Source organism: Stegostoma tigrinum, chromosome 6, assembly GCF_030684315.1.
Source record: "Stegostoma tigrinum isolate sSteTig4 chromosome 6, sSteTig4.hap1, whole genome shotgun sequence".
NCBI classification, from domain to species: domain Eukaryota; kingdom Metazoa; phylum Chordata; class Chondrichthyes; order Orectolobiformes; family Stegostomatidae; genus Stegostoma; species Stegostoma tigrinum.
Genome location: NC_081359.1, coordinates 92,504,996 through 92,532,402, shown reverse-complemented (window position 1 = coordinate 92,532,402; position 27,407 = coordinate 92,504,996). Strand labels below are relative to the sequence as shown.

At 42.1% G+C, this 27,407-nt stretch overlaps 2 protein-coding genes across 2 annotated transcripts; one reads left to right on the top strand and one right to left on the bottom strand.

Annotated features, from left to right (window-relative positions):
• The first annotated feature begins 1,972 nt into the window (after positions 1-1,972).
• On the top strand, positions 1,973-20,004 carry ndufc2 (NADH:ubiquinone oxidoreductase subunit C2). Its single transcript, XM_048532893.2, has 3 exons — positions 1,973-2,246; positions 4,901-5,044; positions 19,811-20,004. The coding sequence occupies exons 1-3, from the start codon at positions 2,108-2,110 to the stop codon at positions 19,858-19,860; spliced, it is 333 nt and encodes a 110-aa protein (XP_048388850.1). The 5' UTR covers positions 1,973-2,107; the 3' UTR covers positions 19,861-20,004.
• Positions 20,005-25,816: 5,812 nt separating this feature from the next.
• On the bottom strand, positions 25,817-26,780 carry LOC125453529 (mid1-interacting protein 1-B-like). The gene has a single exon (XM_048533261.1). It carries the CDS (start codon positions 26,694-26,696, stop codon positions 26,283-26,285), a length of 414 nt encoding a protein of 137 aa, XP_048389218.1. The 5' UTR covers positions 26,697-26,780; the 3' UTR covers positions 25,817-26,282.
• Positions 26,781-27,407: the final 627 nt, after the last annotated feature.

Below are 27,407 nucleotides of genomic sequence, written 5' to 3'. Positions count from 1 at the left end.
GGGTTACTTGACAAGATGGTAGGAGACAGACGGTGGCATTAGAAGATTGTTTATGTGACTGGAGGCTGGTATCCATCAGCATTCCATAGGTAGCTTCAGAGACAGTAGGAACTGCAGATGCTGGAGAATCTGAGATAACAAGGTGTAGAGCTGGATGAACATAGCAGGCCAAGCAGCAAGGCTGACGTTTCGGGCCTGGACAGGGTCTAGGCCTGAAACGTCAGTTTTCCTGTTCCTATGATGCTGCTTGGCCTGCTGTGTTCGTCCACCTCTACACCTTGTTATCTCAGCATTCCATAGGCAGCAGTTCTGGGTCACTCACTGTTCTTCATTTAGAAGAGGGGGGCATGAAAAGTAAATTGGCAGATGACACAAAGATGTGTTTAATAGCGAAGATGAACACCATGAGTAACAAAAAATTATTTAATGGGTTGGTCAGATGGGCAGATGGAATTTAAACCCTGAAAAATAAGGTGATGCACACCAGAAAATGTAACAAGATACAGGAATACTCAACGAAAGGCAGGATACTAAGAAACTCAGAGGAACAGAGGGATCTTGGGGTGCTTGACCATAGGTCACTGAAGCCATTGGGACAGGTTAATGCAATGATATTAACCATACAATGGTTCAGAATCATTGAATCCCTACAGACTGAAAGGAGGCCTTTCAGCCCATTGAATCCACACCAGCCCTCTGAAGATCATTCCCACCCAGACCGACCCCCTTCCCTGTTTCTGCACTTTCCACGGCTAACTCACCTAGCCTGCACACCCCTCCATAGTATGGGAAATTTAACATGAGCAATCCACCCAATCTGCGCATTTTTGGATTGTGGGAGGAAACTGGAGCACTCGAAAGAAATCCATGCAGACATAGGGAGAATGTGCAACTTCCACACAGACAATCTGTAGATTTGAACCCAGGTCCTTGGTGCTGTGAGGCAGAGGTATGTTGATACTTGCTCTGAAACTTTGCTTAGGCTACAGCTGAACTACTGTGTGGAGTTTTCTTCACCATACTTGTGGGAAACATTTTTAACAAGAGGGTGCTGAGAGTCTGAAATGCACTGGCTGGGAGTGTAGTCACGGTGGGAAACCTCACGGCGTTTAAAACGAACGTGGATGAGCATTTGAAATGTTATTCAAGTTTATGGGCAAGACTCAGTAAAGTGGGTTTCCTATAGATACGGCAGTGCAGACATGATGGGCCGCAGGGCCTGTTCTGTGCTGTGCTATGTGACTCTGCTGTCATAAAGTTTATAGAGACATAGTGAGAGTGGAAGTGCTCATGCCAAATCAAACTGTGTATGATGTTGAAAACAATGGATTAATTAACTCGAGGATTTCTCTATTCTTCTGCTTTTACCAAAATGTACGAACAATCTGTTTAATGCAAGTTGAAATGTTTCACTTTAAAAAAATGGACTGACTTGTAGATGATACAGCTTATTAAAATAAAACATTAAATTACCAAGTTTACTAAGAATTACTCAGAACCAAATACTTTTCCTTTTAGACATGGAAGAAAAATTAAATGTTGACCAAGTTCTCTTTAAATTATCTGTGAACAAATGCACTAGTTAAAAAATATAAAAACAACAATTTTAATCTGTAAATTGAACAGGTATTTTTCCGCCTGAATTTTATCTATTCCTCTCCTGGTTTTAAGTTTGTGAAACATTTTTTCCTTGCGGCAATTTTGCTTATAAATGACAGCATTAAAGCTTAGTTGCAATCTGCTTCTTAATCCATATCTGGAGAGTTACTATCATTAGTTAATTTGCTTTCTGAGTTGGGGTTTTATGGTTAAAACAGGAATCAGTGTGTTTGGAACATCAAGCAGCTACATGTCATTAAACTGGTGTTTTAATAAGTGATAACAAAGTGTGGGGCTGGATGAACACAGCAGGCCAAGCAGCATCTCAGGAGCACAAAAGCTGACGTTTCGGGCCTAGACCCTTCATCGGAGAGGAGTCGGGAGGAACATTTGTTGCCGGGTGCGGGTGTCCACCCGGAGCTGTAAAAGAAGCTGAACCGTCCCCTTCTGTTTTCGTCGTTGCCCTTTGAATTTGTCGTCCGGGTCGTATACACGGTGACCGCTGGAAATGGGGCTCCTGCCGGCCGAGGCGAAGGTCTTGCCTCCACCGGGGATCGTCAACAGGAACAGCGTGTGGCTGGGGTTCATCGGCTGGACCACGGCGGTGTTACAGAACGGCTTGTTCCGGCGGCCACCGCTCAAAGCTGGTGAGTGAAGGTTAGGAAAAGCCCGAGACTGTAGGCCCCAGTCCTTCAGGGAGACACAAACAGGGCGGGCATAACAGATCAATTAATCACAGGTTTAAAAAAAAACCCTCACGTTTTTTGTATACTTTTCTTTCGTAATTGACTGCAGAGCTGTCTGTGAAGGGCAGTGGAGTGAGAGTTGGTTTGTTGTTCACATTATTTGTTATAATCACTTCAGAACATTTTCCTGCAACTTGCATTAGCATCCGTCACCGTGCCGTCTGGCAATAACCTCGGCGATTACGTTCCTTTACAGTTTGGGGCCTACGGTTGTGAAGTACAGTATCACTAGGCAAGTAGCTCAGAGTCAGAGGCTGATGCTTTTAGGGCATAGGTTCAATTCCCACCGTGGCAGCTGGTAGAATGTAAATGCGATTAGTAAACCTGCAATATATCTCTGTAATGGCCTCTGGTGAAACAATGGTCGTGGTCCTACCTCTGAACTAGAAAATCTAGACTCAAGTCCCACCTGCTATAGAGGTGAGTAATAACGTGTCTCAAAATATAATCTCAGTAATTACAACTGTGACAATGAAACTGGTCATCCATGGGTGCTGTGGGCTATTAACAGTAGAAGATTTGACTTCATCCGCCAACTTTACCAGAACTGGTAAATTGTGGTTTAAGGAAGAGTAGATGAGAAGATGCCAGGAGCAGTACCAGACATACTAAAAATAAGATTTCAACCTAATGATGCTACGATGCAAGCCTAAACAGCAGAAGCAACATGTAATGGACAGAGCTACTGTAATGGACAGTGATTCCTTGGATGTTAAAAATCAACAAAATTATCCAAGTTGTCAGTGAGTATGGATTCAAGCAGTACTTTGTCAGCAGTTACCTGCTCATTTGACACAATCGCCATTCCACCTGGGCGATTCAACTGTTGACCTCTAAACGTGCATATAGGAGCCGAATTCCAGAGGTGACAGTGACACCAAGGTCATGTTTTGTAACATTTGCTCCACACAAGTACCACCACATGACCATGACCATCTCCAGGAAATAATCCATTTATTGACTGTTGATGTGGGGATTCTATGATACAATGTGGAAACAGGCCATTCGGCCCAACACATCCTTGCTGACTCTCTGAAGAATATCCCACTAAACTCACCCCCACCCTATCCCTGTAATCTTACATTTGCCATGGTTAATCCACCTAATTTAAACATCCCTGTGATATCATGCAGCAGTGTTTGCAATAAATGGCTTTGACATTGCTGAATCACCAACATTCTGGGGATACTACTGGCCTGAAACTCAACTGGACCTACTATATAAATACTCTGACTATAAGAGGTGGTCAGATGGTGGGAATTTTGTGGTGAGTAACATTCTTCCTGACTTCTGAATGCCTATCCATCAAGGCACAAGTCAGGAGTCTGTTGGAATACTCCAGTTTGCTTGGATGAGTGCAGCTCCAGCTATCTTCAAAGCTTCCTGCTTGCTGCACTATCAACCACCACACTATCCTCTCCCTTTACCATAGACGCACAGTAGCAGCATCTATAAGGTGCATCTGCAGTAATTCGTTAAAGCTATCTGACAACATCTTCGAAACTCTGCCACCTGGGGAAAAAAAGGGCACCGTATTATGGGAATGTTGTCAGCTGCAGTTTCCAATCCAAGCCATCTCCTTACCATCTGGACTGCTCCAGATTGTCTCCAGCTGTTCAAGTAGAGCTACATTGACAATGTAGAGAATTGCTGGGCATGTCCTGTCCACAAAAAAGCAGGGACAATCCAACCCAGCTAGTTACCACCCCAACAGGTACTCTCCAACATCAACAAAGTGATGGAAGGTATCTCAGGTGATGCTGCCAAGAAGCAACTAGCAATAACCTCGGCCCAAAATGTCAGCTTTCCTGCTCCTCTGGTGCTGCTTGGCCTGCTGTGTTCATCCACCTGAACACCTTGTTATCTCAGATTCTCCAGCGTCTGTAGTTCCTACTATCACTACCATTCAGTTTAGTATCAACCAGGGCCACTCAGCTCCTGACTTCATTCATGACTTGCTCTAAACCTGTGGCCTCAATCACCTAGAACCACAAGGGCAGCAGATGTAAGGGATCATCACCATCCGTAAGTTCCACTCCAAATCATGCACCATCTTGACTCGTATATCGATCGCTGTTTCTTCAGTGTCGTTAGGTGGAAATCCCAGAACTCCCTCCCTAACGACACAGTGACTGTGTCTTTGCCGTGTAGTCGTCCAAGAAGTCAGTTCACCCCCACCTTTTCCATGACAATTGGGATGGAAAATAAAAGCTTGCCTCACAAATGATGCCCACATACCGTATAAGAATTAAGAACAATATATTGAATGGCAAGTTTTGCTGAAACTGCTGATCGTGAAGCTTGGCTGAACTGTCAACTAAACCTCAGGTTATCAGGCCAAAGGTTACTGGTGAAGGGACGCAATCATGGTGTGTTCATATCACTCTTCTCTGACAATCTTCTATAAGCTGTTACATTTGGTAGAACTGGAGCAAAGAGTTCTTTATTATGTAATAGGAATGTGTTAGTTGGAGACTTGGTGTTGCTGTATTTAGTCGCTGTTACTATTATTCAGCATTCAAGAACAAGTGTATACTGTCTGTCTTTGCTTACAGGTTTGCACCGGCAGCTTCTTTATGTCACTGTTGGATGGTTTCTTGGCTATTATCTCACCAAGATAGAAAATTATAAGACTGCTAAGCTTGACCGTGAAATGATGGAATATATTCGGCAACACCCAGATGACTTCCCTGAAAAAGGTATGTATTTAGCTGCGTACAAATTCGAGAAAGAGAAAACATCTGTAAGAGTCTAAAAAGGGGTTTATCTTTAGACAAGTGTTAGTCTCAAAGTATTCTGTAGTTACACATTTTATAATGAAAAAATACCGAATCTTGACAGAAAGAAAAATCAGATTCATTAATTACATTTGAAATAAGGTCAGTCTGCTTTCTGACACTTCAGAAATTTCCAGAAGGGGTTACCAGTATTTCAGTAGAGAAGCTTATATAATTATGATGTTTTGGGACTGCATTGTTATGAACATAGAATCTAGGATTAGAAACAGGCCATTTGGCCTATTTGTCCTGCTGTGTAATTCAATAAGATCGTGGTTGATTTGTCAGTGTTTCAAATGCCACATTCCCACCTCCCTTCTGATAATCTTTGATTCCCTTGTCTAGCAAATATCAACCTATCTCCACTTTAAAAATGACCCTACCTCCATTGCAGGGAGTTTCAAAGTTGCACAATCCTCTGAGAGAAAGGAGGAGTTCTCCTCAATGCTTAGATTCAGTCAGATGGTTCATGTGAACTATGCTGGCTATGAAAGCTGTTGATAATTAGTAATGCTCAAAAGGAGCATTCTTTGTTGCTATGTTCACAATGAAAAGACTATAAGTTTCCTGAAACCCATAAATATATTGCTGTTAACAAGAATTCAAATTGCTGTTCTGAAAGCAACACCTCTTGTTTCTGAGATGAAAGGCAGTTGCATCAGAGATGACTAATTAAACAGGACTAAGATGTTAAGCAAGCATCAAGTTAAGAATCTCCTATAAGTGCAGCAATATTACAGAATGGTGACAGTTGCAGCTTTGGTCTCGTGTATTGTACAGCTGTCTGAGAGTTAAGGGAGCAAAGAGGTAAATGTTACCAGGCTGTCAGAGTAGGCAGAGAAAATACTAAATGTATTGTTCACTGTATGGAATGTAGGTGGGTGCTCATGCTCAGTTTGGAGATATACATGAAGGGGTAAGAGGTTGGAAGATGTTCCTAGCTTGGAGCTGGAGAAACACATCTGCAGAGTTGAACAGAGAAACAAAGTTTCTCCAGAATCTGTAAAGCAGTTGTTGTGGGTTGGAGAGGAACTGTGGGATCAAACTGGGAGAAAGCAATCAGATCTTTGTCTGCCCAAACCCAGGACACAGAGCATTCAGGCCAGTAGATACCAAAGTACTTCAGAGATAGTAGGAACTGCCCATGCTGGAGAATCTGAGATAACAAGTTGTGGAGCTGGATGAACACAGCAGGCCGAGCAGGAAAGCTGACGTTTCGGCCCTAGACCAGGGTCTAGGCCCTGGTCTAGGGCCAACCAGGGTCTAGGCCCAAAACGTCAGCTTTCCTGCTCCTCTGATGCTGCTTGGCCTGCTGTATTCATCCAGCTCCACACCTTGTTATCTCCAGTACCAAAGTGCTCCAGATTTTTAATGACCTAAGTGTGAAAGCACAAGCTTGAGCTTCAAAGTGTTGAAGGAAAGTAGGAGGATCTTATTGAGGTGTTCAAAATTATGAAGAATTTTGACAGGGTAAGGAAAAATATTCTGTGTCTTTCAGTTGGTATATTAGGAACTAGGAGATCACAATTTCAAGATTTTTAGGAAGAGATGAGAAGAAACTGCTTGCATCAGAGAGTTTATAGGATTTGGAATGTGCTGACTGGGAGAATGGTGGAGGCTGATTCCATGGAAGGTTTTGAAAGAAAATGATGAATTTAGAGGGCACCAAGAAAGGGCTAATTGGCCTCCTTTTGTTCTGGAAAATTGTTTGATCCTTTCAGCAAAACCTAATGGGAGGATGCCTTTAAATCTTTGTTCCACCAAAAATGTCTGGAACACTGAGGAGAAATCAAGATGAGCTATGGAGAACTGTGGCTTTTTAAAAATTTGTTCAAAGGATGTGGGTGTTACTGGCTATTATTGCCTCTCACTAATTACCCTCGTGCACCTTTCTTGAAAGGCTGGTGTCCTTGGTGTGTGGATACACTTGCAGTGCTGGTAGGAAGAGAGTTGAGGATTTTGACCCAGTTACAGTTAAGAAATAACAATATAATTCAAAATCAGTCTGGTATCTGAGAAGGGCAACTTGTTCCCTTACATCTGCTGTCCATGTCCTTATAGGTGGCACAATGGCTCAGCGGTTAGCACTTGCTGCTTCACAGTGCCAGGGACCCGAATTCAGTTCCAGCTTCGGGCAACTGTCTGTGTGGAGTTTGCACGTTCTCCCCATGTCTGCATGGGTTTCCTTTGGATGCTCCAGTTTCCTCCCACAATCCAAAGATTTACAGGTTCAGCGGATTGGGCATACTGAATTACCCATGGTGTCCAGGGAAATACGGTTAGAGGGACGGGGTGGGTGGATTGCTCTTCGGAGGGTTGGTGTGGACTTGATGGGCCGAATGACCTGCCTTCACACTGTAGGGATTCTATTCTTCATTCTATCCGGGTGGTAGATTTCCAAAAGGAGAAGTGAATGAACCTTCATGATCTCATAATGTTTAAGGGACCTTTTGAGTGGAATTAGGAGGTTAAGGGGGATCTGGATTCACACTCCATGTCTTGACAAGCTGTAGTATTAAGTCTGTAATGCTTGCTTTTTTTAAATAAATTGTTGTTCTTAATCTGTTGCTGTTTAAAAATGTGATCTGCTGTGTCGATCTTTCAGTTAATCACAGAGTATTCAAATTTCTCCTTTCGTGTTCACAGCCTATGGAATTTGTAGCATTGGGTGACTTAAGTCAGTAGTATGACTTATTTGTGGTTGTAGTAAAACGCTGTGAGTTGGAAAATCTTGCTGAATTTCCCCTTCTAAATCTAAGGGACTGCAGGGGACATGGGTTTTTATGATTGGGCCAGCATTCATTATCTGCCACTTGTTGGCCTTGAAGATGATGGTAGTCTGCCTTTTTGAAACACCACAGTTCATTTAGCATAGGTACATAACAATGCTGCGAAGGAGGGAGTTCCAGGATTTTGACCCAGTGACACTAGGAACTATTTTGCTGTTCCTTCAGAAAAGATGGTGTGTGGCTTGGAGGAGAACTTGTATTCCCATGTATTTGCTGTCCTTGTCCTTCGAAATGGGAGTGATTGTGGGTTTTGAAGGTGCTGTCAGAAAGGCATGGGTAAATTTCTGCAATGTGTAATGTATACGGTACACACTGCTGTGCATTAGTACTGAAGGAGTTGAATGTATGTGGATATGATGCCAGTCAAGCAGGCTGCTTTATCCTGTATGGTGTTGAGCTGCTTGAGTATTATTGGAGCTGCGCTCTTCCAGACAGTTGGAGACTATTCCATTACATTCCTGACTTGTGCCTTGTGGGCAGGTTTTATGGAGTAGGGAGGTGAGTTGCTTGCTGCAGGATTCTAGTTTCTGATCTGTTCTTCTAGCTATAGCTAGGGGGAGGAAAGGGGACAGACAGACAGTGCAGAGATCCCCTGTGGGCATTCCCCTCAGCAATAAGTATACCGTTTTGGATACTGCTGGGGGGGATGACCTACCAGAGGAAAGCCATAGTAGTCAGTTCTCTGGCACTGAGCCTGACACTGTGGCAAAGAAGGGAAGGGGGCAGAATAGAAAAGTACTCGTGGTAGGGGACTCGATAGTTAGGGGAATCGACAGGAGATTTTGTGGGCAAGATCGGGATTCCCGGAAGGTATGTTGCCTCCCTGGTGCCAGGGTCCGGGACGTCTCCGATCGGGTGTATAAAGTTCTAAAAGGGGAGGGCGAACAGCCAGAAATCGTGTTACATATTGGCACAAATGATATAGCCAGAAATAGGTTTGAGGATATAAAAAGTGATTTCAGGGAGTTAGGATGGAAGCTGCAGAGCAGGACGAACAGAGTAGTGTTCTCTGGTTTACTACCGGTGCCACGAGATAGTGAGGTGAGGAACAGGGAGCGGGCGCAGCTGAACACGTGGCTACGCAGCTGGTGTAGGAGGGAGGGCTTCAGATATGTTGATAATTGGGATGCCTTCTGGGGAAGGTGGGACCTGTACAAGAAGGACGGGTTGCATCTGAACTGGAAGGGGACCAATGTCCTGGGTGGAAGGTTTGCTCAAGTAGTTCGAGAGGGTTTAAACTAGTATGGCAGGGGGGTGGGAACCTGAGCTGTATACCGGAGGTGAGCGTTGATGCAGGTGAGGCAGTAGCAAGAGGTAGACCAGCTAGTGGGAAGGATATTCCTGGGAAGGAACCAAGGGATCGGTTAAAGTGTGTTTGCTTTAATGCAAGGAGTATCAGGAATAAAAGTGATGAACTTAGAGCATGGATCAGTACCTGGTGCTATGATGTTGTGGCCATAACAGAGACATGGGTTTCTCATGGGCAGGAATGGTTGCTGGATGTTCCAGGGTTTAGAACATTTAAAAAGAATAGGGAGGGGGGGAAAAAGAGGAGGGGGTGTAGCGCTACTAATCAGAGAGGGTATCACAGCTACAGAAGCTTCCATTGTCGAGGAAGATCAGCCTACTGAGTCAGTATGGGTGGAAATTAGGAACAGCAAGGGAGTAGTCACCTCGTTAGGGGTTTACTACAGGCCCCCCAATAGCAGCAGGGAGATTGAAGAAAGCATAGGTCGACAGATTTTGGAAAAGTGTGCACGCAGTAGGGTTGTTGTAATGGGTGACTTTAACTTTCCTAATATTGATTGGAACCTCCTTCGAGCAGAAGATTTGAATGGAGCTGTTTTTGTAAGGTGTGTTCAGGAGGGTTTCCTAACGCAGTACGTTGACAGGCCGACGAGGGGAGAGGCCATTCTAGACTTGGTGCTCGGAAACGAGCCAGGGCAGGTATCAGATCTTGTGGTGGGAGAGCATTTTGGTGATAGTGACCATAACTGCCTCACATTCTACATAGCTATGGAGAAGGAGAGGATTAGGCAGAATGGGAGGATATTTAATTGGGGAAGAGGAAACTATGATGCGATTAGACATGAGTTAGGAAGCATGGACTGGGAGCAGTTGTTCCATGGTAAGGGAACTATCGACATGTGGAGACGGTTTAAGGAACAGTTGTTGGGAGTGATGAGTAAATATGTCCCTCTGAGACAGGCAAGAAGGGGTAAGATTAGGGAACCTTGGATGACGAGAGCGGTGGAGCTTCTAGTGAAAAGGAAGAAGGTAGCTTACATAAGGTGGAGGAAGCTAGGGTCAAGTTCAGCTAGAGAGGATTACATGCAGGCAAGGAAGGAGCTCAAAAATGGTCTGAGGAGAGCCAGGAGGGGGCACGAGAAAGGCTTGGCAGAAGGAATCCGGGAAAACACAAAGGCATTTTACACTTACGTGAGGAATAAGAGAATGGTCAAAGAAAGAGTAGGGCCGATCAGGGATAGCATAGGGAACTTGTGTGTGGAGCCTGAGGAGGTAGGGGAAGCCCTAAATGAGTTTTTTGCTTCTGTCTTTACGAAAGAAACGAACTTTGTAGTGAATGAAACCTTTGAAGAGCAGGTGTGCATGCTGGAATGGATAGAGATAGAGGAAGCTGATGTGCTGAAAATTTTGTCAAACATTAAGATTGACAAGTCGCCAGGCCCGGATCAGATTTGTCCTCGGCTGCTTTGGGAAGCGAGAAATGCAATTGCTTCGCCACTTGCGAAGATCTTTGCATCCTCGCTCTCCACTGGAGTCGTACCTGAGGACTGGAGAGAGGCAAATGTAATTCCTCTCTTCAAGAAAGGAAATAGGGAAATCCCCGGCAATTATAGACCGGTAAGTCTCACGTCTGTCGTCTGCAAGGTGTTAGAAAGGTTTCTGAGGGATAAGATTTATGACCATCTGGAAGAGCATGGCTTGATCAAATACAGTCAACACGGCTTTGTGAGGGGTAGGTCATGCCTTACAAACCTTATCGAGTTTTTTGAGGATGTGACTAGAAAAGTTGGTGAGGGTCGAGCTGTGGATGTGGTGTATATGGACTTCAGTAAGGCATTTGATAAGGTTCCCCATGGTAGGCTCATTCAGAAGGTCAGGAGGAATGGGATACAGGGGAGCTTAGCTGCTTGGATACAGAATTGGCTGGCCAACAGAAGACAGCGAGTGGTTGTAGAAGGAAAATATTCTGCCTGGAAGTCAGTGGTGAGTGGAGTTCCACAGGGCTCTGTCCTTGGGCCTCTACTGTTTGTAATTTTTATTAATGACTTGGACGAGGGGATTGAAGGATGGGTCAGCAAGTTTGCAGACGACACAAAGGTCGGAGGTGTCGTTGACAGTGTAGAGGGCTGTTGTAGGCTGCAGCGGGACATTGACAGGATGCAGAGATGGGCTGAGAGGTGGCAGATGGAGTTCAACCTGGATAAATGCGAGGTGATGCATTTTGGAAGGTCGAATTTGAAAGCTGAGTACAGGATTAAGGATAGGATTCTTGGCAGCGTGGAGGAACAGAGGGATCTTGGTGTGCAGATACATAGATCCCTTAAAATGGCCACCCAAGTGGACAGGGTTGTTAAGAAAGCATATGGTGTTTTGGCTTTCATTAACAGGGGGATTGAGTTTAAGAGTCGTGAGATCTTGTTGCAGCTCTATAAAACTTTGGTTAGACCGCACTTGGAATACTGCGTCCAGTTCTGGGCGCCCTATTATAGGAAAGATGTGGATGCTTTGGAGAGGGTTCAGAGGAGGTTTACCAGGATGCTGCCTGGACTGGAGGGCTTATCTTATGAAGAGAGGTTGACTGAGCTCGGTCTCTTTTCATTGGAGAAAAGGAGGAGGAGAGGGGACCTAATTGAGGTATACAAGATAATGAGAGGCATAGATAGAGTTGATAGCCAGAGACTATTTCCCAGGGCAGAAATGGCTAGCACGAGGGGTCATAGTTTTAAGCTGGTTGGTGGAAAGTATAGAGGGGATGTCAGAGGCAGGTTCTTTACGCAGAGAGTTGTGAGAGCATGGAATGCGTTGCCAGCAGCAGTTGTGGAAGCAAGGTCATTGGGGTCATTTAAGAGACTGCTGGACATGTATATGGTCACAGAAATTTGAGGGTGCATACATGAGGATCAATGGTCGGCACAACATTATGGGCTGAAGGGCCTGTTCTGTGCTGTACTGTTCTATGTTCTATGTTCTGTGTTCTATAGCTTTATTTATCGCGTCCAGTTCAGTTTCTGGGCAGTATCACCCCCAGGATATGAAAATGGGGTAATTCAGAATTGGTAATGCTATTGGATGTCAAGGAATGATCGTTACGATCCCTCCTGTTGAGGGATTGCCATTGCCTGACACTTGCATGGAATTAATTTTGTTTGTCACACATTAGATCAAACCAGGTCTTGCTTTATATGGACATGGACTGCTACAGTATCTGAGGAGTTGCAAAAGATGCTGAACATTGCACAACCATCAGGGACCAACCACATTTCTGACATTACAACAGGAAGTAATATTGATAAAGCAGCTGAAGATGCTTGGACCTAGGACACTACCCTGTGAACCTCTTGCATTGATGTCCTGGAGCTAAGATGACAGACCCCCCCCAACAACCACAAGCATCTTTTCCTGTGACAGATACAAATCCACTTTGCGGAGAGATTTCCCCCTATTTCCGTATGCTAGTTTTGTTGCCTCATCTGTCAAATATAGTCTTGAAGTCTCACCTCCCTGTCTCTTCTGGAGTCCAGCTGTTTTGTTCACATTTTATCTAGGGTTGATGTGAGTTCAGGATACTGGCAGAACAGAATCTGAGCGTCAGTGGTTTCAATTATGCAAGTGCTGGTTATTAGCACTGTTCGTACACTTTCCATCGGTTTACTGATGTTCAAGAGTAGACTGATGGGATACTAATTTGTAGGTTGGACAGGGCATACATGGGGATTTATCCTCCGTGTTGTGTAGATGCCAGTATTGAAGCTGTACTGGAACAGCTCGGTAGGGATTGAAGCAAAATCTGCAGCACAAGTCTTCACTACTTCTGCAAAAGATTGTCAAGGCCCACAGCCTTTGAATAATCCAGGGCTTTCGGCTGTTTTGTGATATTACATCAGTGAATCGAATTGACGAAAGGTTGGAAATCACTGGAGGAAGTAGTGATGGATCATCCTCTCATTATTTCTGGCTGAAGAATACTGAGAATGTTTCAGCCTTATTTGCACTGATGTGCGCTACTCCTTCCTCATTGAGGATGAGAATATTTGTGGAGCCTACTCCTCCAGTGAATTGTTTAACTTTTCACTACCATTCATGCCAGATCTGCTGACTTAGATCTGACCCATTGTCTGTTGACTTACTTAGTTCTGTCCATTATTTGCTGCATTTGCCCTTTGGCATGCAAGTAGCCCTGTTTCATAGTTTCACTATTTTGACATCCCATTTCTGGCATGCTGGTGCTGTAACTGGCATGCCCTCCAGTCCTGCTTGTTGAACTAGTCTTGAACCCCTGACTTGATGGCACCTATAGAATGGGAATATGCCAAGCCATGAGGGTGTACATTGTGTTTGACCACAATCCCTCTGCTGCTGAATTTCTAATGTGTGTCATAGCTGCCCAGTCTTGAGTTGCTAGATTTGTTTGACATCAATCCTATTTAGCACAGTGGAAGGTATCTTTGCTATTCCATTGAGCATGCTGACAGTGCCATGTAACACAATAAATGGTATTCTTAATATGAAGACGGCACTTCATCTCCACAAGGTGGTCAGTCCAACAGATACTATCTTGGATTGCTGTATCTGCAGCAAGCCTGTTGGTGAGGATGAGGCCAAGTATTTTTCCCTGTTGTTGGCTCCTTCACCGTCTGCTGCAGACCCAGTCTAGCAGCAATGTCCTTTAGGATTTGACCAGCTTGATCAATACTGTTGCTGCCAAGCCATTCATGGTGATGAACATTGGAATCCCCATCCAGAGCATATTCTGTGCACCTGCCACCCTCATTGCTTCCTTAAAGTTTTGCACAACATTGGGAGGAGAACTAATGTGTCAGCTGGGGAAGGGTTCAGGAAGGAGTAATCCGCAAAAAGTTTCCTTGCTCATGTTTGAGCAGATGCCATGATTGTATGCCAGTGTGCCACCACCTCTGCCAGGTCAGTGGGACTGGACATAGCCAGAGATGGTAATGGTGATGTCTGGGATGTTTTCTGTAAGCTGTGATTCAGAGTGCCAAGGTATTGCTTGACTAATCCATGAGACAGCTGTCCCACTTTGGGCACCTAGTGTGTGGATGACTTTACAGGGTAGACTGAGCTGAGTTTGCCATTGTCATTCCCAGTGCTTAGGTTGATACTGGGTCGTCTGCCCAATTTCATTCCTTTTTTGAGAATTTGTAGTGGTTTGGTACAAGTGAGTGACTTTTAGGGCCATGTGAAAAGGCAGTTAAGTGTCAAATACATTGCTGTAGGTCTGGAGTTACACATGGATCACAGCAGGTGAGGCTGGAAAATTTCTTGCCTAAAGTGAACCAGATGGATTCTTCAATGATTTAATGGCCATAAAGCCTTCTTAATGCCAGATTTTTAAATTCAATTTCCACTATCTGTTGTGGTAAGTTTTGAACCCTGAACCCAGAACCCAGCATATTACCTGAGTGTCTAGATTATTAGTCAGCGACAATACCACTGTGCTACTGTATCTCCAAATCAGGCCATTTATCATATCCAGGCTGGTGAGGCTATTGTAGCGCCGTGGTAGTATCCCTACCTCTGAGTCAGGAAACCTGAGTTAAAGTCTCACCTGCTCTGGCGGTGTGCAATAACATCTCTGAACAGGTTGATTACGAAGTATTTCCACTGGCTGGTGTCTTGCTGAGCCGAATGGCCCAGCTACTCTCATACCCAGAGATAGCAAGAACTGCAAATACTGGAGTCAGAGACAACTTGATGGGATAGTGTAGGGGAATGGGCTTAGATTAGTTCACAGGTCGGCATAACATTGAGGACTGCAGGGCCTGTCTGCGCTGTATTGTTCTGTGTTCTAACACAGTATGGGGCTGGAAGAACACAGCAGCCCAGGTGGCACCAGAAGAGCTCCTCTGATGCTGCCTGACCTACTCTTGTACGCACTTTGCTTTTATATTTACATCTGAAATCCACATCTCAGTAGGAATCTGGGTTTAAGTAAAAAGAAAAGACAGAAATACCACTTTAAAAAAGAAAAACAAAATTGGGCCCAGAATTTCCTTTTAAATTAGCACCATACAAATGTCACAACTCTGTTGTGGGAATGTTGTTACAAGGAGCATGTGAATGCCCCTTCTGGTTATAGTTAGGCAGCCCAGCAGGTGGCTCCACTGACTGCAAAAGTTACGTCTGGAGATAGAATTTAAATGTTGGTATTTCTAAACATAAATTTACTTTCTGATGTTAAACAATATGCCATGACATGAAAGCAATGAATAATATTTTGAGTGGCTGCAATATCTGGCAAAATTCTTTCAATGCTAATATAAATATGAAGCCAATCTTTTTTTCTTGAAGAAAACATGGCTACTTAGTTGTTCAGCTCATCCATTTCATAATAAAATGTATTTTTTCTGAATATGGTACATTGATTTTTCTCCCTGTGAAAATGTTGAAGTTCTTAAGCAAAGCATTATGGTTGTAATTTTCAAATTCCCTTGAACATCATGGAAAGTTGAGTGAATGACACTTTACAGAGATGTTGCTGCAGAACTCTTTAAGTCACCCTGGCATTGCATTAACTTGCTGTTATAACTGGGAAATGAGCTAGTTTAACATTGGTAATGTTTTGAAGCTTATTGTCTTCATCAGATAGTTGGCTGTATATATTAAAACAAAATTATTAAGAATCATGTGGACTTGGTTAGGAACTGTAGATGTAGGAGAAGAGGTTGGCCATTCACCTTATCAAGTGGGCCCCACCATTCAATGAGATCGTAGCTGATCTGATAATCCTCAACTTCAGTTTTGCACTTTTTCCTATAACCCTTGTTTCGCTTACTGATTTAAAGAGGTATCTCCGCTTTGAATATATTTAATAAGCTAGCCTTTAAACTGCTGTGTGGGAAAGAATTCCACAGGTTCACTGCTCTGAGAGAAGAAATTCCCCCTCGTCTCTGTCTTAAATGGACTTCCCCTATTCAAGCTTTGGCCTTGGACTCTTCCCCCATAGGGAAAAACAATCTTTCCACATCTAACTTGTCAAGTCCCCTAAGAGTCTTCTTTGTTTCAATAAGGCCTGCTCTCATTCTTGAATCATAGGAACAGGAGTAGGCCATTCAGCCTGTTGAGCCAGTTCTATCATTCACTGAGATCATGGCTGATCTGTAACCTGACTCTTTTACACCTGCCTTTCGCCCATATCCTTAATACATTTGCTTAATAAAAATTTTGTATTTAAAATTAGCAACTGAGTAACACTTACAGTAGTTATGGGTTGCCATCCTTAAAATGACCCTTTATCCCAACTCTGTCATCTAATATTCCCAAACTCCACTAAATACAGGCCCAAACTACTCAGCCTTTATGCGTAATGCAGTTTCTGTATATCCAGGATCCAGCTAATGAATGTCATGTGGACTGCCACCGATGCCAGTGTATCTTACCTTGGATAAGGAGCCAAAAACTCTGTTCTATTTATGGTCTGACTAGTGACTTGTACAGTTCTGGCGGGACATCCATATTTTAGAGTCATTGAAATGTACAGCGTGGAAACAGACCCTTCGGTCCAACTTGTCTACGCCAACCAGATATCCTACATATAGTCCTACTTGCTATCATTTAGCCCATATCCCTCAAAACCCTCAGAGATGGTAAGAACTGCCGATGCTGGAGTCAGAGATAACACAGTGTGCAGCTGGAGGAACACAGGGTCCCAGCCCGAAACATCAGCTTTCCTGCTCTTCTGATGCTGTCTGGCCTGCTGTGTTCCTCCAGCTTTACACTGTGCTATCCCTCTTGAACCCTTCCTATTCATATACCCATCCAAATGCCTTTTAAATGTTGTAATTATACCAGCCTGCACTACTACTACTGAATGCTCATTCCATAAGCACCAACCTGTGCTTCAATCCCTTTTAAATCCTTCCCCTCTCACCTTAAACCTATGCCCTCTAGTTTTGGACTCTTGCTGCTGCTTTGACGTTTGCATCAATCTCCATAAATGTTACCATTCTCATCATTAAAATGAAACTAAACTCAAAGCTGTAAACTTTTACAGTGAGCACATTCTGTAAAATGAAAACTTGTCAATTTGGACTTCTGATCCCAGGGAATCCATGCCCCTTATGATTTTATAAACACTATAACATCACCTTTCAGCATCCACTCCAGGGAGGCCTATTCACCCTCTTCCTGTAGCTCAAACTTTTCAGCCCTGGCAACATCCTTCTAAATCTTTTCTGAAACATTTTAGGTTTCACAACAATTTTCCTGTAGCAGGGAGACTAGAATTGCACACAGTATTCCAAAAGTGGCCTAACCAATGTTCTATACTACAGCAAACCTGACCTCCCAACCCCTGTACTCAATGCAGTGACCAACAAGAGCAAGCATACTCAACGCCTTCTACTTGTGACTCCACTTTCAAGGATCAATGAACCTGCATTCCAAAGTCTCTTTGTTCAGCAGCTCTACCCATTACCCTACATTAAGTGTATATGCCCTGCCCTGATTTGCCACTCGAAATTGCAGCACGTCACATTTATCTAAATTAAACTTTATCTGATCAAGATCCCGTTGTACTCTGAGGTAACCTTCTTTGTCTGTTGCACCTCCAATTTGGTGTCATCTGCAGACTTACTAACCATACTTCTATATTCACATCCAAAATCATTTGGATAAATTATGAAAACCAGTAGACGTAGCACCGATCCTTGTAGCACACTTGTCACAGGCCTTCTCTTGAGTCCCTTTGAAATAAATACCAATATTTTATTTGCCATCACAATACCCGCTGAACCTATATGCTAGCTTTCAATGATTTATGCACAGGGACTCCCAAATCCCTTCGTGTTATAGCTCTATACTGTTTCACTCCATCTAAATAATATTAAGCTCCTCTATTCTTCCTGCCAAAGTGTATAACCTCGCATATTCCCACATTATATTCCATCAGCCAAGATTTTGCTCACTTACTAACTTACCCTATATCCCTTTAAACAAAATGTTATCCTCATCACTTGCCTTCAACCTATTCTTGTGACATCTGCAAGCTTGGCAAGCCTTCTGCATCTGAGCCATATAAAATAAATAATTGTGACCACAGCACTCATTTCTGTGGCACTCAACTAGTTACACATGTGCCATTCTGAAAATAACCCCTTATCCTAACTCTGTCCTCTGTTACTTAACCAATCCTCCATCTATGCAAATATACTGTTTGTAACATCATAAGCTCTTATCTCATGAAGTAGCCTAACATGTGGTAACTTATCAAATGCCTTGTGATAAGCCAAATATATTGCATCCTGTGCTTTCTTCTTATCTATTCTACTTGTTGCATCCTCAAAGATTTCTAGTAACCTGTCAGGCACGATTTCCCTTTCGCTAAGCCAAGCTGAATCTGGTTGATCATATTAGGTATTTCTAAATGCTCTGCCTTTAAATCCATTTTTCCAATTACAGACATTAACTGCCTGGCTTTAGTTAGCTGTTTTTATTTTGTCTCCTTCCCTTTTTAAATACTGATGTTACATTGGCATATCTTCACTCCTCAAGGAATTTTCCAGACTCGAAGGATGAGGTTGTTGACTTGCTCGCCAAGCTGGCTTGTCTTTATGTTTCATCACCATGCTAGGCGACGTCATCGGTGGAGCCTCCGATGAAGCAATGTGATTCTACTCCGCTTGGAATGTATAATGCCCAGTCCATTATGGTGAGTAGTGTCATTTTCAGTTTTGATCTGTACGGGTTCATATATGGGATCCAGTTCTGTATGTTTGTTGATTTTAAGTATACTTAAATCAACAAACATACAGAACTGGATCCCATATATGAACCCGTACAGATCAAAACTAGAAATGACACTACTCGCCATAATGGACTGGACATTATAAATTCCAAGCGGAGTAGAATCACATTGCTTCATCGGAGGCTCCACCGATGACGTCGCCTAGCATGGTGATGAAACATAAAGACAAGCCAGCTTGGCGAGCAAGTCAACAACCTCATTCATAACCCGAGCTACAGATCTTTGCCTATACTTTAGACTCTTAAGGATTCTTGGAAGATTACTACCAGTGCATCCATTATCTCTATAGCTGCTATTTTGAATATTCCAGGATGTGTTCCATCAGGTCTAGGTCAGTTAGCTCAGTTGGCCAGATGGCCTGCATGCAGTGCATGGTATTACAGCATGTGGCTTCGTTCCTTGCACTATCTGCGGCAGCTGTTGGAGGCTTGCCTTCCTTCACACTTAGGCAGTGGTGTCCTCCAAACTGTATGTGGCCAATTGTCCTTTTCTGTAATGGATAAAGCTGTTTATGGTCCTTTATGGACAATAGCTGATCACTTCATTTCCAGACTAGTAACCTCATTTCCACTGAATCATCCACACCAAGAGCTGCAACTTGTATTTTGGGAATAGCTACATAGTTGCTGGAAAAGCTCAGCAGGTCTGGCAGCATCTATGAAGCAACACCCAGAATGTTATCTCTGATTTTTTTTTCTTTCACAGATGCTGCCCGATCTGCTGAGCTTTTCCAGCAACTTTATTTTTGTTCCTGATTTACAGCACCCGCAGCTCTTTTGGATTTTAATTTGTATCTTGGCTCTGCTTGAAGATTACAGTACTATTAAATTATTGGTTCTTATTACATGTTTTTAGTATGATTGATATTCTTGTTTGTTTGTTTTTCAGAAAAAAAGACTTTTGCAGAGATTCTGGAGAATTTTCACCCAATTCGTTAAATTACCTGGCAGTAATTCTTAGTTACCTATGTGGGGTAATTATTATAACTCTCAACACTGTCTGTCATCTGATGTATAAAAATATGCTCTGTACTGATGGCCTTTGTCATTGTAAATTACTTTATAATAAATTATATGAAATAATTATGCGGTTTTTATTTAATCCTGATATTAAAGGGTAACACACTTTAATGCAATCGAGACTAACTTTATTCACAAAGCAGACAGATGGTTATTGATCTCTGTGCCTTTTGAGCAGTGTGGTAATTTGAGGCAGACAATAAACAGATTATTGCAATGCAGTTTAAATAACCTTTGAGAAATTTTAGCTAGAAATGCTGTAATTCTAGAAACTCAAACAATCTATTGTACCCTTGACACAATAGTCTATTTCTGCATAACACTTTTAATGTATGTTGTTCCGCTCTTATTAAGTGTTATGTAGATACTTCAAAATGTTATAGAAATGCTTCAAAATTTGACATCAAACCACATATAACTAAAACTCTTCATCAGTGAGATTGGTTTTGAGGAGTGTCTTAAAGAATTTACAGCATTGAACCCTGACCGTACCAATAGTGGAGCAGTTAAATTAGATGCTCAAGAGGCTAAAATTTAAGGAGTGCAGATATTTTGGATGCTTGCAGACTTAGCTCAGGTTGCAATGTCAATTTCACTTACATCGAGAGTCCTCCAGACCAGAATAACTGACAAGTTACATAAAAAGTGTCATCTACCTAATGTTTGAGCTGTATTGATTATTTTTAGATACATACAAATTTACAGACTAAGAGCAGAAATAGGCCATTTGACATGCCTTTGTAGAAGGTAAGATTTCTACATATTGTAACCGTCAAGTGGTACTGAGTTTAGAGCTCTCGGGGTCAATAAAAATGTGAAATTAAAATAGATGGAGTTGTGGGTAGTGTACTTACATGGATAAAGAATTGGTTGACCAACCAGGGAAAATAAGAGTAGGAATAAATCGTTTTCCAAGTGGCAGCCAGTGAATTATTGGTTACTATAGGGATCAGTGCTTAGGCACCGGCTATTCTCAAAATACACTTAAATGACTGAACTAAATGTAATATCTTCAAGTTTGTAGATGCCACAAAGCTGGATTGAACGGTTAATTTTGAGGAAACTTCAGAAATGCTTCAGTAGCAGAAGTATGTACTAATCTACAAGATGCCATGCAGAAATTCACCAAAGATCCTTAGCACCTGCTGGTGGCCCAGTGCCTCAGTGGTTAGCACTGCTACCTCACAATGGCAGGCACCCAGGTTTGATTCCGCCTTCAGGCAACAGTCTGTGTGGGGTTTGCACATTATTCCTGTGTCTGCATGGATTTCTGCTGGTTGCTCTGGTTTCTTCTCTCACGTTAAGTGGATTGGCCATGCCAAATGGTCCGGAGTGTTCAGGGATGTTCAGGTTAGGTACCTAGGTCATGGGAAATGGAAGCTTACAGGGATAGGGTAGGGCGATGGATGTGGGTGGAATGCTCTTCAGCTGGTCCATGTGGACTCTTTGGGTCAAATGGCCTGTTTCCACACTGTAGGGACTCTATTCTTCCAAACCCATAGCCACTACAATCTAGATGGTCAAGGCCAGCAGATACGTAGGAACACCGCCTCCCAAAAATTCCCCTGCAAGCCACTCACCATCCTGACTTGGAAATATGTCGCTGTTTCTTGTGTCGCTGAGTCAAAATCCTGGAACTCCCTCCCTAAGGCCATTTGTGGATCAACCTACTGCAGGCAGACTGCCAGTGGTTCAAGAAGGCAGCCAAGGGCAACTAGTGGCGGGCAATAACAGTGCTGGCTAATAGTATGTCCACATCCCACAAGTGGAAGAAAATATTTACCAAGTTGAGTGAATGGACAAGTACATGGCTAATGCAGTAAAATCTGGTTAACTGTGTAATTATTCACTTTGGCAAGAACAAAAGGGCAGATTATCTGAATAGTGATAGATTGGAGAGGAGGAGATGTAAAGTGACCTGGGTGACCCTGTATTATACCAGCCACTGAAGATAAACATGCAGATGGTAAAGAAGGCAATGGGTATATTGGCCTTTATGGTGAGAGAATTCAAGTAAAGGAATGAGTATGTGTTGCTACTCTTGTACAAGGCCTTGGTGAGACCATACCTGGTGTATTATGTGCAGTTTTAATCTGATGCAGGATGTTCAAGCAATGGAGTTAGTGTAACAAAGGTTTACCAGACTGATTCGGGGGATTACAGGACTGATATATGAACAGAGACTGAATCAATTAAGACTATATCCACTGGAGTTTAAAAGAACGAGGGAAGAGCCTCATAATAAACTGTAAAGTTCTAGTAGGCCTAGACAGGGTAAAAGCAGGAACGATTGTCCTGATGACCAGGGAATCCAGAATCTGGGGTTAATGTCTAAGTATATGGGATAGGTCATTTAAAGCTGAGATGAGAGCTTTTTCACTACTGAGTGGTGAGTCTGTGGAATTGTGTGTCATGGAAAGCGCTTGAGGCCAAAACATTGAAAGTTTTCAAGAAGGGGCTAGATATAATACTTAGGGCTAAAGGAATCAAAGGATCTGGGGAGAAGGTAGAAGTAGGGCCACAGATTTGGATGATCATATTGTAGAGCAGAGCTAGCTCGAAAGGCTTAATAGCGTACTCCTGTCTTTTTCTTCCTATGTTCCAAGTGGTGTAGGCTGAATTAAGGTTTATCGCCCATTGCTTGGTTTTCAGTCTGAGCTCAGTTGAATCGGATGGTGCAGCGTTAAAGCTATGGTGTTGCCAAATAAAGGGAATGAAAACCCGGATGAGTTATAATTGCTACTTCCCAGCAACAGAAGGGAGTCAAAACATGGCTCCACTTTCCTTGTTGTGTAATTTACAAAGTTACTGCCTAGAATCAGAGTCCTAACAGCAGAGAGAGTCAATTTAGTGCATAAACTTCATGTTAGCTCTCTGTTGAATAATCCAATTAGTTTCACTCCCTCGCTGCCCAGAATCCTGCTTGTTTATTTCCTTCAAGTTTTCTTTGAAATCATCCATCAGTTCTACTCCCATCCAAACATTATCGCTAAGTTTGCACCATCAGTTGTGCTGGTGTCCCAAAGGGGAACCTCAAGCAGAATTTTACTTCAGTTAATATTTTAATTTGCCGCTGATTATGTGTCACAAATGAAAGCAAACCTTTACAACTTATTCTGGTATAGTGTGCTCCAGGTAAATAGATTTCCAGGTTTGCCTTTTCTGAGTAAGCACTCTTTATGCCTTTCTGCCACCACTGGCAAATTGAGGGATATGTGCCTGCAATCACCATGCTACGAAAATTTCTGGAAATAAGTGGTCTTGCAATTGTTCTGTTGTACTTAATTGCATGAATTCACATGGGATGTCCATTTCGAAAAGTGGCCTGTTATATCAACATCTGGAGATAGGCCTCCACAATGCACTGCTTTCAGCATATGGTCAGAGATCAAACCACATATTGGATCAGGTATGGCTGGCAAATGATTGAGTTTATACAATGCATATTTCTGTCATATTTAATTATTCTTTTATCGCAAATAGTCAGAGGCTGAGAATTCTATAGTGAGCAACTTACATCCAGATTGCCCAAAGCCTGTTCACCATTTACAAGACACAAATCAGGAATGTGAAAAAATAATGGATTTCTGAAGAGTCCCAACGTGAAATGTCAACATTCCTACTCTTATGAGCTTCTTCAGTTTCTGAAGAACGTCCCACCTCTGTATGATCTCTCAGCATTCCTCTTCTTGCATATTATTGTTATATTCATCTTCTTTTATCAATAATAATAATATTCAACTATCAGTGGGTTGATTTGTTAATTGTGAAATGCTTAGTGTTTGTTTTCTCAGCTTAGCCTATCTTTATAAAAATACAGTCATTGCAAGTTCAGGCAGAGGCTTTGAAGCATTCAGTCATTCTTTCCCTACTGCATGAAGCTTGAATGTTTTACTGACTCACATAGTCCTGTGATTATAGGTGAAATGGCAAAACTTACACCTACTTATATTCCCATTTTTTTGGATATTTATTTCTGCTGGAGAACTGAATTAATATTGTACAAGAAGCTTGGTTCACATCATAAACTGCTTTATTCCACAGAGGAAACAAACAGCGCAATGGGAATGATCCAAGTTACCTAGTACAACTTGTGGCCACATAATAAACAGTTGAAAATACTACAAACTACAATTCTTCCATCAATGGTGAATCATGTTATTTAATTTAGAAACAATAATCCTTATGTATCATGTCCTGTAGCCAATAAGTATTGTCTGTGTGGTCCTCTTTCATTTATAATCTGTTGTCCAAGCCAATATTATTCAAAGATAAAAGTAACTAATAGATTACAGAAGACTTTATGATTTTCTGATGCTATGAAAGGTGCCATATGAAAGGAATATCTTTTTTGCTGCATGTCTGTCTGCCAGGATGCTATCTTGCTTCACAAAACTCAAGTTGTTCCCCTGGTTGTTTGTGTTCTATTGTTTAAAAAATACCTCTCTGTGCAAAAAGCCTGTCTCTCCCACAGTTACCCAGGGAAGCTCATGAAATGTTTCCTTTTTACCATCTGAGAGTTGAAAGGCATTAACACCTTTCAATAAGATGTCTATTTTTCTAAAGTCATGAGAAAGATTGAAGGAGGAATGATATATACAGCAATTTTTAAAAGATGATAATCTCCAAAATCTATTTCTCTGGAGTTGGCCGAGGGGCATAAATTGATTAGAACACTGGGGTGAACTCCTGTAACAGCACTTCTTTGAAATAGTGTCATAGGATCTTTAACTTTTACACGATATAAAAATAAGCACAAAGGCAAGTGGTGAGGAATTGAGAATCTCACAATAAATTTACAGAGGGATACAGACAGGCTAGGTGAGTGGGCAAAAGCTTGGCAGATGGAATATAAAGTGGGATGGTATGAGGTTTTGCACCTTGACAAGAAAAGTAGAAGATGGGAGTATTATTTAAAAGGAAGAAAACTGTAAGATGCTACAGCACAAAGGGATTGGAAGGTTCTCGAGCATGAATCACAAAAACATTAGCAGCCAAATATGTAATAGGGAATACAAATGGACTGTTGGCTTGTGTCTGAAATTGAATTGAGTATAGTAACAGTGGGGTCTTGCAAAACTGTACAAGGTACTAGTCAAATCTCACCTGGAATAGTATGAATAGTTTTTGTCCCCTTATCTAAAGAAAGATATATTTGCCTTGGAGTCCAAAGAAGGTCCACAATGATGGCTGATCCTGGGTATGGAGGGAATTTCTTTTAGATGAGGTTTAATAGATTGGGCTTTTAGAAGAATGATGGGAGACTTTTTAAAACAACTCTTAAGGAGCCTTGATAGGGGAAGTGTAGGGAGGCTGTTTTCCTTTGCGGGACAATCTAGGATCAGAGAATGTAATCTCAATAAGGGGTCACATATTTAAAACAGAGATGAGGAGTAAATATTTCTCTCAGAGGGTATTGAATCTTAGGAATTCTTTGCCACAGAGGACTGCTGAGGCTGGGTTGTTAAATACATTCAAGGCTGAGATAGATTTTTAATTAGCAAAAGAATCGAAGGTTATTGAATAAATAAGAGAGTGGAGTTGAGGATTATTAGATCAGCCAAGCCCATTGAATGGCAGAGGGAACTTGACCTACTAATACATCTTGAGGCCTTATGAGCATTTAATGTCTCAGCCAAAAAATGATGCAAACACTACTTTGGGGAGTCTGACCACAATTATCAGGTTCTTGGAGTGAGATCTGAATTTACAGCCCATTGACTGGCAAGTGCTACACGATTAGTGCTTCAAGAATCATTTCTTTGAATCCAGAGTGAGTTCTTCTTCCCCATTTCTTTCAGGGGTAAAAGTAATCCAGAAACCTAACACTGCAACATTATTGAACAGAAAGGCATATAAATGAGGAAAAAAAATCTTAAATACTCTGTCCAATTTTATTTGTGCCATATATGGGAACAATGCATTTTGTTCACATTGATACAAATCACGTACCATTAGGGAAATTGTGCATATTGTAGTAGTTGAATCAGCCATATTCATCACAATACAGTTTACCAAAATGTTTCTTGCAAAAGGAAGGTTTCATCAGCTGATTTTAAAATTCACAAGTGCTGCACATTTAATCTTTCTACTTTGTGGCTGGCAAAATTAGTACAGTTCAAGTCTCCTCTCAAAAAGCTTGTTGGTATTTTTGCAAATACAAATCCAATGGTGCATTCTGGATCATTCTCAACACATTCTGCAGTTGGATGTCTGTAAGGTTTTATTTTGGTCTTTGTTAGAGGCCAAACAGAAAAGTTACCTTCCTTTCTCCTCAGATTCTTTCTTTCAGGTTGTTCATTCTCGGATGAACAGTTATCGTTCTCTTCTTTGCATCAAAGCTACAAAGAAATTCCTATCATGTCCTTATACCTGCTCGTCAACATGTTGGCTTTTTTGGTCAATATATTCAACACAGCGCAGAGCCCCTTCACATGGATATAGAAAAGTGTCTCTAAATTTGTCTCGTCTTCATGTTCCAGGTCATAGGCATCGTTGATCTGTCGTTTCAAATCTTCAAGGGGCAGTTGACCGCTCTCCACAATGTCTTTAATGTATTTCAGCTGGGTGTAGCATTCATACAAGTTCTGAGAACTGACTGAGACATCTTTTGCTTCATTTTGATCTTCCAAAGGGATGTCTTGAAGAAGGCTGGGAAGCATGACTGTCTGCTCCATATTCTTCACTGCTGAAGAATACTTGCTCATTGTGGCAACGAGGAAATTTGTTTGCTGTTGAGAAATGAAGGATTGCATGTTGTTTGATGTTAAGACAGCTGTATAGCTGGAACTGTGCAGCAGTTCTCGAGTCACAGAGGAGGAATGAGTAATCTCCCCGGATTTATGTACTGCTTAGAAATGGTACAATGTTACTTCAGTTCAAACTGTATATCAGTTCATTTTCAAAAAGGTCACACAAACATAGCAGATTGGTATCTGATAGGTCCATGTTTAATTTGGATTATTTTAGGCATGCAACCATCTACTGTATCAACTGAAAACTGCCATTGACTTCAATAAATTATTTGCTTAGACATTACATTGACCGCTGGATCTGCAACAGTAGATTTCACAATAACATGCGAGTGGTGTGATTGATAGTCATATGTGATAGGATGCCAGCCGACATACAAAAGTTAAATATTTAACTGCATTCTGTAGGTCAGGGATATCAGGAGCAAATCTGGTTTTTGAAAAAAAGCACTTTATCTGATACCTATAAGTCTCAAAAATTACTTTTGAGGATGGGGATTTGAAAAATAAATAGAGATCAGTGGGATTCAGAGAATGCAAACATCATCTCCTTGCCACCTTTGGTCTATTTTTTGAAAAGTTAGAGGTGACAAATATGCAGTAGGGAGCTGCATGTTCTTAATAATGACAGCTCACGTTCCATTGTCAAAAAGAAATTTACAGGCTTCATTGACTGTAATTATGGAGCAGAAAATGACTTTGCATTGACAGTTC

Coding starts and splice junctions, on each gene's coding strand:
- ndufc2 (XM_048532893.2), top strand. CDS start 2,108: ATGGGGCTCCTGCCGGCCGAGGCGAAGGTCTTGCCTCCACCGGGGATC. Junction 2,247..4,900: donor GCGGCCACCGCTCAAAGCTG/GTGAGTGAAGGT, acceptor CTTTGCTTACAG/GTTTGCACCGGCAGCTTCTT. Junction 5,045..19,810: donor AGATGACTTCCCTGAAAAAG/GTATGTATTTAG, acceptor TTTGTTTTTCAG/AAAAAAAGACTTTTGCAGAG.
- LOC125453529 (XM_048533261.1), bottom strand. CDS start 26,696: ATGCAATCCTTCATTTCTCAACAGCAAACAAATTTCCTCGTTGCCACA.